The 16,069-nt window shown below is 35.9% G+C and overlaps 1 protein-coding gene across 1 annotated transcript in view; it reads right to left on the bottom strand.

Moving 5' to 3' along the window:
* The window catches only part of LOC117182359 (A-kinase anchor protein 200-like), a 58,461-nt gene that overhangs the window by 5,307 nt on the left and 37,085 nt on the right, over window positions 1–16,069 (bottom strand). Inside the window, exon 5 of the mRNA XM_033375543.1 lies at window positions 985–2,904. Within this exon, the coding sequence (XP_033231434.1) occupies window positions 985–2,904 (1,920 nt within the window). The remainder of the gene's footprint in view (window positions 1–984; window positions 2,905–16,069) is intronic.

The raw sequence follows: 16,069 nt of genomic DNA, 5'->3' as shown, positions 1-16,069 counted from the left end.
AGGTATCCATAAATTGCCTGAGAGGTGGACAAAATGTGTAGCCAGCGAGGGCGCATACTTTGAATAAAATATTTTTTATCATTCTCTTGAAATAAATGTGTTCTTTTCTTGAAAAAATACCGGTTTCATATGTATACACCTGGTATAGCGCGATTAGTCAGATTTTTTTGTTTAATTTGTAAAATTCCCTGTCAAAAATTGAATTCCCTCCTATTTTAGTGCCTTTTAATGTCAAAATAAACGGTAGTTAATTTATATCGAGCACAGCTAAAGCGATTATGAGGGTTTGAATATGACTATAGTTCATTCAATTGTTGTTCACAAACCCGAAACGATTCTAAAAACCAAATTTTAAACTGCTGCCTTTGCATTGATCTTGCGTTCCGATCTCAGTAAACATAGTGTTAATATTTATAAGAAAACCAAGAGGTACACAACGTAAGGTAGTGTGGTTCTGAGGAGAGGAAGTACGAGCATTAAATTTGAATGTGTTAATCGGTACGTTCAGAACAAAGGTATGAACATTCTTTTAGGAGGATGTTGGTATAAAGATTGGATGTTGGGAGGTTGAGGTTAATGAAATGTCGCGCGTCACGCGAAAACTCGTCTGCGCGTCATCGCGTGCCATTCAAGTCTCAAGCATATTTTTTCCCAGGACAATTAAACTCGACGAGATGGCAGCATCGACTTCAGCGTGTAGTTGGCCTCGTCTGGGCACGCGTCAAACTGTCATTAAGTCACAAGTCGCTTCTCGAGTCGTCAAGAGTGTTTTCTATATGTGGCTCAGGCGGAGCTTTTTGTCTGTGGAGAAGAAGGGCGTGGAAGTTTGGGATACAGAAGGACGTGAGAAAACTGGTCGTTTCGAGATATCAGGCTATACCACAGAGACAGTCGATCGGACTGAACGACGAGATACGTAGAATTGAGACACCACCAAGGTACTTGGCTGCCAGATTCATGCCAGGAAGTTGCACGATTAGTCACCTGGTGATCCTCGGATGTGATGTGGTGGCCGTTCGTCAATTGACTCGTGAGCGACTCACTCTCGGTTAGCCTCTCCTTCACTTCGGGCTCGGACTCGGAATCATTGAACGAATTGAGGCTTTGTGTCACCGACTCCACCTTGAACTCACGATTGCTTTGGTCGTCGAAGAGATGCGTCTCGGAGCACTCTCTCGTGGTCGCCGTCGTCGTCGTGACGCTCACACTGGCAGGACTAGGACTACTAGGTGGAGTGAGAAGGGATTCCACTGGGATTCTGGATTCTTGACTCTCCGCTGGAAGCGACTGGATGGAGAGATCGTCCGGAGGCAGAGGATAGTCGGAAGAATCCTCCTCACAAGTTGCGAGCTCTTGAGGTACGGGAGGAAGGTCATCCAAAGAATCAGAAACGTCATCGGATTTGGACTCGATCATTTTTGCACTATCAGCAGCATTTGTAGGTTCTGTAATCGAAGTTTCTAAACCTGCAGAAATTTCTGGAAGTGATTCTGAAAGGGGTTCTTCTGGAAGAGGTACTTCTGGAAGGCGTTCTTCTGGAAGGGATTCTTCTGGAAGGGCAATTTCTGGAAGGGCAATTTCTGGAAGGGGTTCTTCTGGAAGGGATTCTTCTGGAAGCGGTATTTTTGGAAGGCGTTCTTCAGGAAGGGCTACTTCTGAAAGGCGTTCTTCTGGCAGGGGTGCCTCTGGCAGGGGTTCCTCTGGAATGGATTTTTCTAAAACGGATTCTTCTGAAAGAGTTGCTGAAAGTGATTCTTCAATATTTTCGAGTTTAGTCATTGGAAGTGGGCACGAAATCGATTCTTGAACCGGCTCTGTCAATTCGATCGTTGCTACGAGTGTCGGAGGAACTTCTGCATTCACAAAGCTCAAAATCTTGGAAACCTCTTGAACAACAGGGGCTGGCGACACTGGCAGTGGGGGTGGAATTTCTTCTTCATGTTCACTATCTTTTCTCGAGGTAACGGCAGGTTCACTGAGGGTTGCGTTTGGCTCTGGTCTCTTACATTCCAAAATAGATACCTGTGCGTATTCACCGGCAGCGAAAATTTGCTCGGATACAGTGGTACTGGAAAATAGATCTTCTTTCATTCGCCCCTCGACTGCTTCTAGAAGAACCTCGACTTCTTTCTCTGTTTTAGGCTGCTCATTTTCTTCTGAATGGACTTCTGTTGGTTTGGCGTGGAATGGAATGGGGCCCTCCTCTGTTAGAATGACCAAATCTGTGTCTCCATTTCCTAGGTCTTGCTTTTCAACTTCTTCCGGAGACTCTTGAACAACAGCTGATTCTGGCAGATTGTTTTCCGAGGATTTGCTATTTTCTATCAGGGATTCGATTTCTGATTGGGACTCGAGTGGCGCGACAGATCCTTTGGAAAAATGACTTGTGTGATCTTCAAACGACTGGGACGACGACGACAACGAGATGGGTGTCTCTTTGCTGGCAGCCTCGGCAGGAAGCTTGAGAGCCTCGGCTAAGGCCGTGGCACTCGCCGCTGCTTGCTGAGCCTGTTGCAAGGGTGAAGGATCTATAGGTGTTGGTGGAGGACTGGACGGGAATCGGGATGGGAGATCCTCACTGGTTTTCCTCTCAATGATAGACGGCGTCGCGATTGGCTTGGTGTGGGAGGCGTTGACCTCTACAAACTGCGAGCCTGTCGGAGGCCGCGCTCCTGCACTGACCTCGACTTTCTCAGCGATAACAGCCTCGACTTTCTCGGCAGGCTTTTCTTTTTCCACGACAGGATTAGTCTCTTCTTTCTTTTCCTTAGCCGGACTTGCAGCAGGCTCGACTTCCTTAGCTTCCGTCGCCTGTGCTGGGACGGCAGCTTCGCTTTCGACCGGACTGCTCACTTCGGACTTCTCAACTGGACTGCATGCAGCATTCTCTGCTTCCTCACCACCCTGTAGAAACAACAATCTTTCTTTAGACATGCACATTATTCTTTAATATGCCTTAAACGTGGACTTGATATATTTGTCAACAAATGCTTGAAAATACTTTGAAGCCCACATTTATGTTATGTATCATCAAACAAAAACACAATTTTAGAACAAAAAAAGAAAAAGACCGCAGAAAAACTGTTTAAGCGTTTATACAAGTTTTCACCAGTCTTGGTACATTTTATGGATATCAGTAAACTTTTAGACATCGCGGTTATGCGTTGACAATTTGAAGGCGTACAAAAAGCGGGTGTGCACTTAAGTGGTGTTCACACGTATGAGGAAAACGTTAGTTCAGTCGAGCATGACATTATGTTTTGTCTTACAGGCGAAAACGAGGGGTCGTCGTTGACGGGTGCCTGCATCGAGTTCGTGAAATGAGCCAAGGGTAACGTTCTGAGTCTAAATAGGAACGAGGGTATATACGAGTAGGAGAAGAGGTAGGGTGGCCCTAAAGTATCCGCCCGACAGAACGACGAGGAACAGAAAGGGTAAATCCACTGGTGCACCCATCAAGGGTGACCAACCGTGTCAGTGTGTCAACCAGTAATAAGCATATTTTCCTCTAAAACGCTTTACATCTTTGGGGACTGTACCTACTTTATGTGTAAAGATCGACGAAAATGAAAAGATAAAGAAAAATCGCCCTTCAAGTTCGCCATATAAACTCTGGGTACCGATAACGGCTTTCATAGTTTTGCACTCGTCTCATATTGATCGCCTACCACGCACAACAAACTGGCGTGGGCCTCCAATTCAGACTTAAATTCACTCTGAAAAAAACACGCTAGAAGGTGTAATTAAAGATAAAGCACGAAATTTGAAAACCTATTTTTAACAACGTCATGTTAGTTGAATGTACAAATTACGTTAAAGTTCGAATGCATAAGAACATTTCCAACCCAATATTGGGGAATTTTGCCAGCGAATTTAGTAAGTCTTTTGGTGAAATATTTCGGAAAGGAAAGTATTGTATCGATATAGACTTTTTTAAGGATTGGATAAACAATTTTTTATTTGAGAGCACTTATCGAGAGTGCATCAGAAAGCGGCGCCATGATCGAAAATTGATAGCACTCGAGCCTATTCTCACGTGAACTGCAAAGTTGGCACTGTGTCAAAGCAACTCGTATTTTGACTATTGGCCCAAATCAAGGCTCGCCCAACAACTCGCTGTTCCTATACTCCGATAGTAGGGGTAAAAAAGCTTCCGGATACACAAGCTTCCGTTCCACGACTGGAATATTAGGCCTGTTTCCCTGTGATCCTTATCAGTTATCAAAGTATTCTAGAATAGGTTAATAGTGAAGCTCTGATCGACAATGAATAATTATCCTAATTAGTCAATTTCCGGAAATAGAATCATTTATAATTTCCTCGTTATACGTCAATAGCCCTAGATCTGATAATTTATTAATAATATATTTTTTAAAAGACGTCTTCTAATTTGAACTGTACGATTTAAATTGAGACCATAAGCAAAATGATCCAAGTTCAAATGGTTGCTAATTTCTACTTCCCCCTGAGAAAGCAAGAGCAAGCGGAGCTTTAGATAGATTCCATTTATAAATTCTATACTTAGCAAATACTTTCGGCTACAACGGGTGCATAAGAGAACAAGAAGCGCTTAATTGAAAACGAGTACAAGGGCGTTGCTCGATGAGCAGCACATGAGTTAAAAATAATTTCTTTGATAGTCTCAATTCTCGATAAAATGACTCTTGAGAGGCATTCATCTACCCAGGAAGGTTCAGACCCCTATGAACATTAAAAAGGCATTAGGCTAATTTTTATTTGGGGTTCACGCTCTGGCGTGGGATTCTTCAATAAGATATCTACCACATTGTGTATCTAGGGGTTAATTTACGGACCGGTAGGACACTAAACGAATTATCGGCAACAATCACGCAAGGCATATGACAATTCAACTCAGCCGCTTCTTAAGTAAATATTATACTTTGAATTCCCTCTGAGAACTTGGAACTTTTTTATTACCAATTTAAACGGCAAACATAGACCTTCTTATTTGCATACATTAGGAGAAAAAATAATTAGAATTTGAGAAAAATTATATCCTTATTTTCAAGGTGGTTGAAGTGCAGGAACGAATTTTCGGATCCATTATTGTCTGACGAATACAAATTATGTGGCATTTTTTCGGTTCACTGGAGCATAAAGAAAGGTAGTATCATTGGGGGTAAACAAGATCAATAGGAAGACAAATACGCATCATCTGAGTTTTCAAATTGACTTGCTCTAAGACCTGTCAAAACTTCTACAAGCAAAAACATTTCAGCACCTTATTTGTACTTCAAAATCTTGATGGAAAACAACTGACAAAGGAGGAAGTTACTCTGATTCATGTCTTGAAACAAATAATATATAAGTATCTAATTATGTAAATAAGCGAATTAATAATAGCTATTAGGCATCTTGTTTTTATAAAATTGATATGTAGATAGAAAGTGTCTACATAAAATATATTGCAAATTGAATTCGTATCCCTTTATCTGGAAATAGAAGCCTTATAAAAGTTGGAAAAAAAGCCTACTACATTTTCTGTGGAAACGAAAAGAAAGTAAAAATAATACAGGTTTCTACAAGAGTCTAATTACAAAATTCCATGACTTTTACAGGTCTTCCAGTTATAATTCTGAAAAATTAGATGTCTACCTTTTTTTAATTTATCCAATTAAATTGAATTGTAACAAATTATACTGCAATGATAATAGTTTATCAATAAGTTTCATCAAATTCAAAACAATTTTCAATCATATTTTTATCAAAGTGAAAACAAGTATTCTGTAATCATAAGCATATTATTTTTATTACTTAAAAAAAATTATAATCGAACTATTTATGCAAAGGTTAGGATTACATTGAAACTAATAATAATCTAAAAAAAACTCTAAAATTTTTAACTAATATAAAATAAAACTGTTAGATCGCAAGGAATATTCAAATTGCTTTTTTTTACAATTTATCAGAATTTACTCAGTTCACGAATTTCTTCTTCAGCATCTTCCGGTTCTTTTCGCTTTTCCCATTGAATCTTGCAATTCTTTTTCATTTATTTCTTACACTTTGTCTGATATTTGCCTTTTCCTGATGTTTTCTTTTCCAATTCAAATAACATTCGCTATAAAATACTAAATTGTTAAGACTTTAAAATAGAGACGATTAAAAAAGTTCCAGTGATTTTTTTGAAATTCCATGACTTTTCCAAGTTCTCCAGTTATTTTTTCATTAATTTTCCATGTTTATTGAACACTTTTTAAAAACTGCATGACTTTTCCAGGTCTTTCAGGTCTTTTATTGAAACTAATCGAAGTACAACTATATTGCGACAAGGAAGAATTAATCCGGAAAATCCGGAGCCAATTTTGTTGGCCGTGAGAAGTCGTGTCGGTTGTAAGCGATCTGCGACATAAGAATATCGACAGGTCTTACAGGCGATAATGGATTCGTATATGAGCCATAAAATAAGAAAAAAACTTCGCGACTAGCGATGGTAATCTAAATCTTCGTTACCAAGACTTTCGATCGTTCTGAATTATTATCTGGAGAACCCTACGTGTACCGACAAAGATATCTTTAATGATTTATGCCAGTGATGCCAATCTAAAGTAATATATCGCGGCAGGCTCCCTTCCTTTCGTGTTCGCCCAATAAGTTAGCAATGATATTTAACCAACAAGAATTGTTTGCAGACCATTTTTATCATTCTAAGCATTGTACTTAAATTCCCGCTACTCTAGAGACATACTGTTTACCATATAATGATTGTCAAGAAAAGTTTTAATTTATTAAGTGTATATTCCCACTGGATAATTTTACAAGAAAATATTTTGCATAAGTAAATTAGTAGAATTGTAGCTTATGTTCAGATCAATGTGGCATAGAGTTGGCTTTACAGATTGCTTCAACCTATTCCATAAATTGTTTTCAGAAACGTTCTCAAACAAATCATCAAATTAAATTTTCAATAAAAAAAGATTAATTTTTTTACCTAAGTAGATTCATTTTTTACTAACAATCAAATGTCGACAAAATACATGAATTGAAAACCAAACAGTTGAATTTTCTATTATAAAAAAAGGTAAATTTTTAGTCAAATAAAGAATTAAAAAAGAACTTAAATTTTCAAACAAAGAGATGAATCATCAATAAAATAGATAAATTTGTAACCAAAGACATTCATTTTCAACTAAGAAGCTTTATTTTCTACCGAAACACGAATTTTCCACAAAACACATAATATTATTCAACCAAATAATTAAAGTGTCTACTAAAAACAAAAGAACAATTTTCAATCAAAAATGGAATATTCAATTATCAGCCAGAAATTATTTTAACCAACATATTTTTACTAGAAAATAGATGAATTTTCAACAGAAAATATTATTATTTTTAAAAAGGGTAATTTTCAGTCAAGATAACTAGATTTTTAATAAAAAAAAAAAAAAGATTAATTTTCTACCCAAAAAAATAATTTTTTAAGACAAAAGTTAAATTTCCGAGCTGAAAAATCGAATGTTTTAGAAAAATGGCTTTTAATCTCGAAAATAAAATTTTTTAATAAAAAATGTTCATTTTCAATCAAGAAAGATTAATTATTAACCAAATAGATTAATTTAAAAACAAAAAATTAATTTTCAAACAAACAGTTACATTCAGAACCAAATATTTGTACTTTCAAGCAAAATAAAACGAATTTTCAAGAATAAAAAAAAGTGTTTTAAACGAAATATGTGAATTTTCAATCGAATGGTCAAAATTTCGAACAAAAAATATTACACTGCAACACAAAAAAGCTACATTCTCAACCACAGTTAAATTTCATAGCTTAATTTTCAATAAAATAATCAAATTTTTAATTCAAGTCATAAAATTTTTACGCAAGAAATCGGATTATCAAACAAACATATATTATTATACTTTTTAACCAAGAAGAATTAACTTGCAGCCAAAAATATTTGGATTTTCTTATTGAGTTCTATTAGTTCAGTTCGCATTACAGCAGAATATCAAGAAAAAGGATAATTTTCTTAAAAAATAGGGGAAAAGAATACATTCTCTTATGAGAGTGTAAAAAGCGGAATTCATAGATAAATTAAAGTGAATATAGGTTGCTACAGTAGAAAATCTCCACAGCTGTTATTTTGTCAGAGAATATTTCAGGATCAAAATATAAATATGACTACAAAGTTTAAAATTGGCGGCGGTTCAAGTTTACCAACAGTTTGCAATATGACATTCCACGAGTTGTCTCATGACTTGGATTTAAAGATACAAAGTAGTAACTTTCGTTCAGAAGTATTTTTTTTTTGGTCACTGGATGTATTTAAGTTTCGCCTTCGACACTAAAAAACAACTCAAGAAACTTGGGCTAGAAAGCATCCATGTTTTTCACCCGCGACTAATTTTATGCACCCAGTCGCCAGATAGTCGCGTGACGAGTGTCAGCTTACTAGTTCATTGCAGCAAACCATAAAAGTAATTTGAAAAAAAAGGAAAAAAACTAAAAGTTGCTTCAGCCCCCAGAGACAGTGATTCATTCGAGCAATTTCATCAGGTAGCAGTATAGACTCCCTTGGCATCATAGTAACTACTTGTTGAAAGCGGGACTAGCGACTAAGAGATTATTTTTGTCGGCTGGTTTGTTCAGCATAAGAATTTTGATCCCCAATATCGCGTCAATTTTATTTATTAGAAAATAAAGAAAACAAAAACCTGAATCCAGAGAAGCTTATGATACAATCTCACTTGTAGTATTATTTAATTGTTAATAAATTCAACTTTTAATTTAAAAAGACATGAGTAGGTAGGGTACAGTATCACTCAAACTCCAAAATTCATTAGCAAGCAGGGTTATGTTATCGTAGAAAGATTAGAGCACATCACAAACGGAGGTAGTCAATCTACCACGGAAACAAGGCCGTTAAGTTCGTTTCGCCGGACCGGAAGTCCTCGTATCCAGGAACAACCTACCCTCAGTACTAACCGATCTGACGTAGTTAATAGCCCATTCTGGCGAACTTGTAACTACCTGAGACACTACAGGGCAACGTTATCACTAATCGTTAATGAATATGTATAGCTTGACTGCTGTGCACTGCTCAATATGACACCACAGCATCTATAGATAACTCTTTGCTAACTAGATAAACCAAAATATTACATAAATTATTTACATTTACAAACTAAATAAATAGGGATGCTACTAATTTCCAATATTTTTTTAATTTGTCAGGTTTTCCCGCTCAAGTTAAAAAAAAAAGATCTCCAGTCTCAAAAACAGATTAAAAAAAAAAAGTGAATAGGAATGTCGTCAAGTGATGGCAATATAAAAATTCTGAATATTGCAAGTAACGTTAACAGGATCGTGGGCAATCTTGGTAATAAATCTCAACGCCCTGTTGGCGTCAAGCCCGATCGATAAATGGCTTTCGATCTTTTTTCTCTTATCGCATGCGTGTGCGAAAGGCGCAAAGTGTCTTGCGCCCACGGCAAGGACTTCCGGTCGACGTAGGCGGGTGGTTAAGTTCCGTACCGTGATATTCGCAATCGAAGTTTCTGTATCAGGGGGTGCCGTGGCCACCCTGGATATCCCTAGTAGCGGAATCGAGGCCAAAATTCGCCGTGTACCCCACGCTAAGGCCCCGGCGGCCCTGCAAACACCGTCGCCCACCGTCCGGCCTACCTTCAGCACGGACTCCATCTTCCAATCGGTCCACAAATTTCTTGAATCCTTGATCTCTTTCTCTCTTTGCACCAGCGAGGATTTTGGATCCTCTATTTCAAATTCTATCGACGATTAACTTCTCGTTATTATCTTTTCAACACGCGAGACGATCGAGACTCTCCCACCTTTTACGAAATTCGAAAGTTATGTCAAAGATTAAAAAAGAAAAATCAATATAAAGTGTAAGGTAATACTGGCTAGAATGTATTTTTATGATAATAATTTGAACATTCTTTTTTTTAAGTTATCTTGTTCATCCCAAAAACGTTCCACACTCGTCCTAATCGAATATAAAGCTTGCAAAACGTATTTAACGATATTTCGTTTTATTTAATCAGAGTATGATTCTGCGAGGAGGCATGGACGGTCCAAGAACCTGGAGCGTTGTTTTGGACATTTTCCCAATCACATTGCTTGCGAAAGTGGTTGGCCCGAAGCCCAAAAAATGTGTATAGAAAATTTAAAAATCGAGAACTACAATAATAAATATATATTGCGTCTAAAACCTACAGTCTGAGAAACACAACACAATAAAATCGACTACAAGAAAATTAACAAAAAAAAGTTTGAAAGCTCAAAAGATTCATTCACAAAATAGATTTAAATATTTAAATCGAAATCATATGTTTCAGAGAGGATATAATCAATCAGAGGCTCAAACAACTTACCAAATTCATGTTTGAAATATTACTTGAAAATGCCGCGGACGGACAATAATAATGGAGATCAACTTGAGACTTTAATCAAACAATGCACGAGAATTGAAGCCACGCTCCAGGTACTCGATCTTTCGAATTCGCGGGTAGGTCTCGATCCCTTCGCGCAAAAATCCCCTTCGGTCTAGAATTTCGGTGTAGTACCCTATTACCTATGAACACACACGTTTCCGGGTGAAAAGCTGTTCGCGGACTAGAAGCTCCTCAAGTATACTCAGTGGTTTATATAGAGACTACGAGGATCGTCCCACGTCGAAGGAAAGAGCGAGATCGAGTGCGTAGGAGATCTGCAGTTGGGAGTGAGAGTGAGTGGGACAGATTTTAGAATTAGGAAGCCACGTAGAAAAGACAGGGAGAGACAGAGAGATCTAAATAGGCATGCATCAAGAAAGAAGGGGGCAAGTACATGGGCAAAGATAGAACGAGGGGGAAGAGTCTAAGAAGGAATCATTGACAGCAGGGCCGTCACAGAACCTACAGATTGGAAAATAAATAAATTATTGTAAAAAAGAAGATTTAATACATTATTACTCAAAGAGATATATCTTCTCAATTTAGCAATTCAAATTAAAGGTACCAAAAATGACAATTAAATTTGATCACCTCGGGGACCAGAACCACTGGTTCTCTTTCATATCACACAGATGGTTATGCTACATCAAATTAATGAAAACCACCAGAATCTGATGAAAGAAATGATAGAACTTAAATGAAAATGAAATTGTCGAAATTATTCATTGATTTTGAATTGTGCCTGAACACGGCCCTGTTTGAGATACAACCCCACTAATGTGGGGACGGTTTCGACGAGGAAAAAAATTCTTGCCGCAAACTACGCGTGCGTTTCTATTCTTAGATTTTGTCGAGAACGAGAATACGACACTACTACGCGGCTACGAGTTGACCGGTCTGTCACTCTACAATACGCACTCTTCTGATGAATGTGCGCAAAATATTTGTATGTAAGTGTATAACACATGGGCGTGTGGATGATAACCAACTGCGCGTTTCGTTATGCTTCTGAGATTACAAGAAAAAATATTAAAATCGATCTCTTGGGTATCTGCACGTGTCTTCGATATACCTAAGAGTCTCAAATATCCACGTACCCTGAGGCGATAAGTTATTGTATAATATGCATGTGCATTTTTTAAAGTGACCAGAAAGAACGCAATTTCCAATAATGTATCCTAAAATCATCTTGTGCATCAACAAAAATCACAAGTCTGAAAACTTTTTTTCTCTGCGGGCTCAATAACCAATTAAAACATTGCAGCCGAACAAAAATTGTAAAAAAAAAGAAGAAACAAGAGGCACTCGGGATCAATTTCAAAACTAAAATCCCCGTTCTCTGCATTGATTTAATAACTTGTGTTGTATCTTTATCAAACATTCGCTTGGCTTTATCAATATTTTCCTCTTCAATATTTCCAATTAATTATCATTTGAGCCCGATCGGGAAAATGTTTGATATTTTCTTCTCGGCTTACATAGGGAGAAAATAGATATCAAATCAGTATATTCAGATATTACCGCGTAATATATAGCGGATGTTGAAGCAGAGATTTTGTAGATATTAAACAGAAGATTTTATACCAACAATATCAAGAATATTAAAGGGCAAAATCTAAGATATTCAACTTTTTTTTATTTCATAAGACACATGACGAATGCTCGAGATATTGACCTTCAATATCTTTTATATTGAACGGAAGATATTAGTTATTATAGTTGATCATCAAAATTATTAATATCTACTCTTTAATATATATTTTTCTTTCAGATAAGTTCATTTTTTCTGTATAAGTCTCGTAAAGAATTCTAATAAGTTTGTAAGTTAAGGTTAAAGGTATAACTTATATGAAATCTAGATCTACAAACACTGAAATTATAGGTGCTTTGGTAGGTTTCACACGGAGTTAGAGATCTATTTTTCGCAGATCGTAAGATATTTTAAACGCTCAAAGAAAAGTAGAGTTTTTTATGACACAGTTGCATGTGGCGCTGAAGAGGTGACTCACGAGCAGAGGGAAGGAAGCAATCCACTTCGCAAAAGTACCCTAGTTTGTAAGAACACAGAAACCCCTTTACGTACTTGTCTTTCGTAATATAAATATTTTACAGAAGGTGAGTCATCAAATCATCCAAATATCTTTATCATTTCTAGTCGTCTCATTTTCAAATAATTTCGAGAAAACCGGATCCTCGAAAAATGAAAGGATCCTATGGACATTAAATATTTGAAGATACTGTAATATTAAAAAGTATATATTAGAAGTGTTTAAATTTCAGATACACATATGAACATGCAAGTAACTGATGTAAAATGGAAGAAAGGGATTGTCAGTTTGTCACCGATTCATCGGAAACACGACGTGATATTGTGACAAGCACATCGTTTTCGAATTGAGAATACTGATTTCATGTCATGTCTCTTCATTAAAATGCAACTGTTTGTTCAGCGGAACTTGTCAAGCAAAATGCAAAGCCACAATTTCTCTTTTTAATCTGGAATTTTTAATATTAAATTTTAGTTACAAATTGAAAAACTGCGTAATATATGAACTTTATAACAAGTTTTAACTTTAGTATTAACTTTGATGAACTTTCAGTACACTTGGCAAACCACTCAATTCTGTATCAGTTATTCATCGACTTTAGAGGACTTTGTGTCTTTCAATAAGGATTAATTTAATTTTATAAGGTGACCACTCAAACTTTGAAAAAAATTGCAGGTTCAACATTTTAGAATTCCAAGATAAAATTTATAATGTAAATTATTGTAAAGGGGGCTTCCATAAACCACATGGCCCAATTTTTGCCACTTTTTGACTCCCCCACCCCCTAAAGCAACTACGTGGTTCATGGAAGGCCCCAAAGTAATTTCAGACTGTTGCTTTTTATACTAAAAAGTTCAAGTTTTTAGAAAACATTTTACTTTTAACCCCGAAAAGATAAATATTCAACAAAAAAGTTCATTGCCAACCCAGAAAGATGAAGCTTCAATCAAATTATCGAATTTTCAAATAAAAAGACTCAACTTCAACCAAAAGCATGAGCATTTTTAATCAAATAGTTGAATTTTTAAAACAAAAAAATTAATCTGTTAAAAGAGAGTTGAAATTTTCAACCAAGCAATAGGATTGTTATAAAAGAGTTGAATTCGCAACAAAATAATTGAATTTGCATCAGAATAATTAAATATTTAACCAGAACTCTGGAACAAAAATACAATAGTAGACTTTTCAATTAATCAGGAGAAACATTCAACAATAAAAGATTAATTTTTAAGAATATTGTTGGATTCACAATCAATTAATTAAATTTTCAACCAAACAGAACTTACAACCTTAAAAGATTAATTTTCAAACAAAAAAGATAACTTGTACTAAAAAATTAATTTTTAATGCAAGGACTAGTTTTCTACTCCAAAGGACGAATTTTCTATCCAATAGGATACATTTTCTATCCAAACGGACGAATTTTCTATTTAAAAAACTAACGTTCAACAAAGCAATTGAATTTTCGACCAAAAAGATAACCTTCGAATAAAATAGAGCAATGTTCAGCATAATAATGACATTTTTAATCGAATAGAAGAATTTTTAAACAAAAGATATTAATTCGGAACCAAACTTTTTTGTTTTGAACAAAGAAAAAAAAACACATTTTTTAACAAGACAGTTCTATGGTAAATGAACAAAACGAATTTGTAACAAAGTATAGTTTAAATTTCAACCAAACAATTGAATTTTTGAACAGAAAGTAAGAATTCTTAACAAAATAGTCGCATTTTAATCCAAATAATTAAATTTTGAACAAAAGAATTAGATTTATATCAAAATAGATGTACTAAAATTGTAACCAAAATAGATGAATTCTGAACCAAAAATATAATAGTAATTTTTTCAATGTAAAAGAATTAACTTTGAAGCAAAAAAAAAGGATGACTGTTCTACTAAAAGGTGAATTTGCAATCTAAACGGACCGATTTTCTATCCTAAAAGACTAATGTTTAAAAAAACGTTGAATTTTCATACAAAAAGGGTGAGTTCTGAACCAAAAATATAATATTAGACTTTTCAATTAAAACGTATTAACTTTTAACTAAAAATAGTTTAAATTTCTTATAAGGCTCTATTAATTCATTTCTTATTTAAGCGAAAAAACAAGTAAAAGGGAAACCAGTTTTTCACGGAAAGCGATTTTTAACATTTAGCGTATCCCTAAATTATAAATATCTACGCCAATTATTATTAATTATGTTAATGTAGGTTACCTACGTAATAACAATGTTAAATATCAAAAAAGGAAGGGGAAGATATTTATTGAAAAAGTAAAAACAAATCTCAAAAATTTATGGTTTACAAAAAAATGCACGGCTTTCTCCCGATGTTTAAAATTCCAGGCTACTCCCAGTTTGTCATGACAGCTAATTAACGTGCTTGTGAGAGAAATTCCCTGACGTTTGCAATTTTTTTTAATCCCTGACTTTCCAGGGTTTCCAGTCCCCCCCCCCCCTCCCCCTACGTTATTTATGGAAACGAGTCATAGCGGATACGTTTTTATCTCGATTTTGATTCAGAGTGTGTGTACGCAGCGCTAAAAGCTTCAGAGATTAACCGTTGGTGGCAGCATTTGACAAGCTTAATATTATTTTCGGAAAAGCGAGTGGAAGAGTTACCATCAAAGAGCTCGTAATACTAAAGCAACAAACAGATGGAGAAACTGTCGCTTTGCTTCCTTGGATGTGGTATTAAAGAAGTTAACGACCGGCAGTTACATCCAGATATGTACAAGATAAAAAGAAAATTCTGGAATTTATGTTTCCACCAAACTGTCATTTTTGCTTGTACTTTTTGACAAGTATACGAAATGACAATTTAATATTTTTACATTGGTATAATTCTAATTTTATCTACTTTATACATGAAGTGACACGAAATTCACGAGTAGAATTTTAATTTTAATTATGAATAGCAACTTTAACTCCTTGGATTTATAAGAGGGACAGCCAATTTCTTTGACAGCAGACACTTGAAATGTAATTCCTATCGAGTAATAATCTTTAATGAATTCTTTATTAGTCAGGTTCAGTGGTCGAAAAGGAGAAGCCAGATGACGAATGAAGGATAAAATCTACTTGTACAGTAAATCAAGCTGATACTTTTTCTCTCGCTTTCGTTTTGTACCAAGGGGGGGGGGGTGCAGGCTTACCCGCTCAGCGGATGGATATGATTTACGAACCGATAACACTCTTGGCGAGTTGCATATTTGTCCAATTTGTCGTTTGGAAAATTCTATGGGAGATTTACCACATGGAAGGGTGAAAACAGTTTCTTCCAATAATGTTTTCAACACGCTTCCACAATTCTCTTTTAGAACAATAAAATATATCCAAATAGGCTTCTAGCTCCACCTCGAACTCCTCTCAATTAATTAAGTATTTATAGAACTGGATATGAATTTCAGGTTTCCGGAATATCATGACGGCTGAATATCCTAAATGGCAGAAATTGATGACGAAGCTAAGGATTATAATCTGTTAGGAATGCGAGCAAGTAACGATCGCACATGAGTAAGCGTGCCCTTTAATCAAAGTTGGAGGTACTGGCCTCTAAACTGAAGTATCCACTAAGCTTTTCGCAATAACGCGCGTTCATTC

The sequence above is a fragment of the Belonocnema kinseyi genome, chromosome 10 (genome assembly GCF_010883055.1).
Source record: "Belonocnema kinseyi isolate 2016_QV_RU_SX_M_011 chromosome 10, B_treatae_v1, whole genome shotgun sequence".
NCBI lineage: Eukaryota > Metazoa > Arthropoda > Insecta > Hymenoptera > Cynipidae > Belonocnema > Belonocnema kinseyi.
This window is presented reverse-complemented; position numbering and strand designations above follow the sequence as displayed.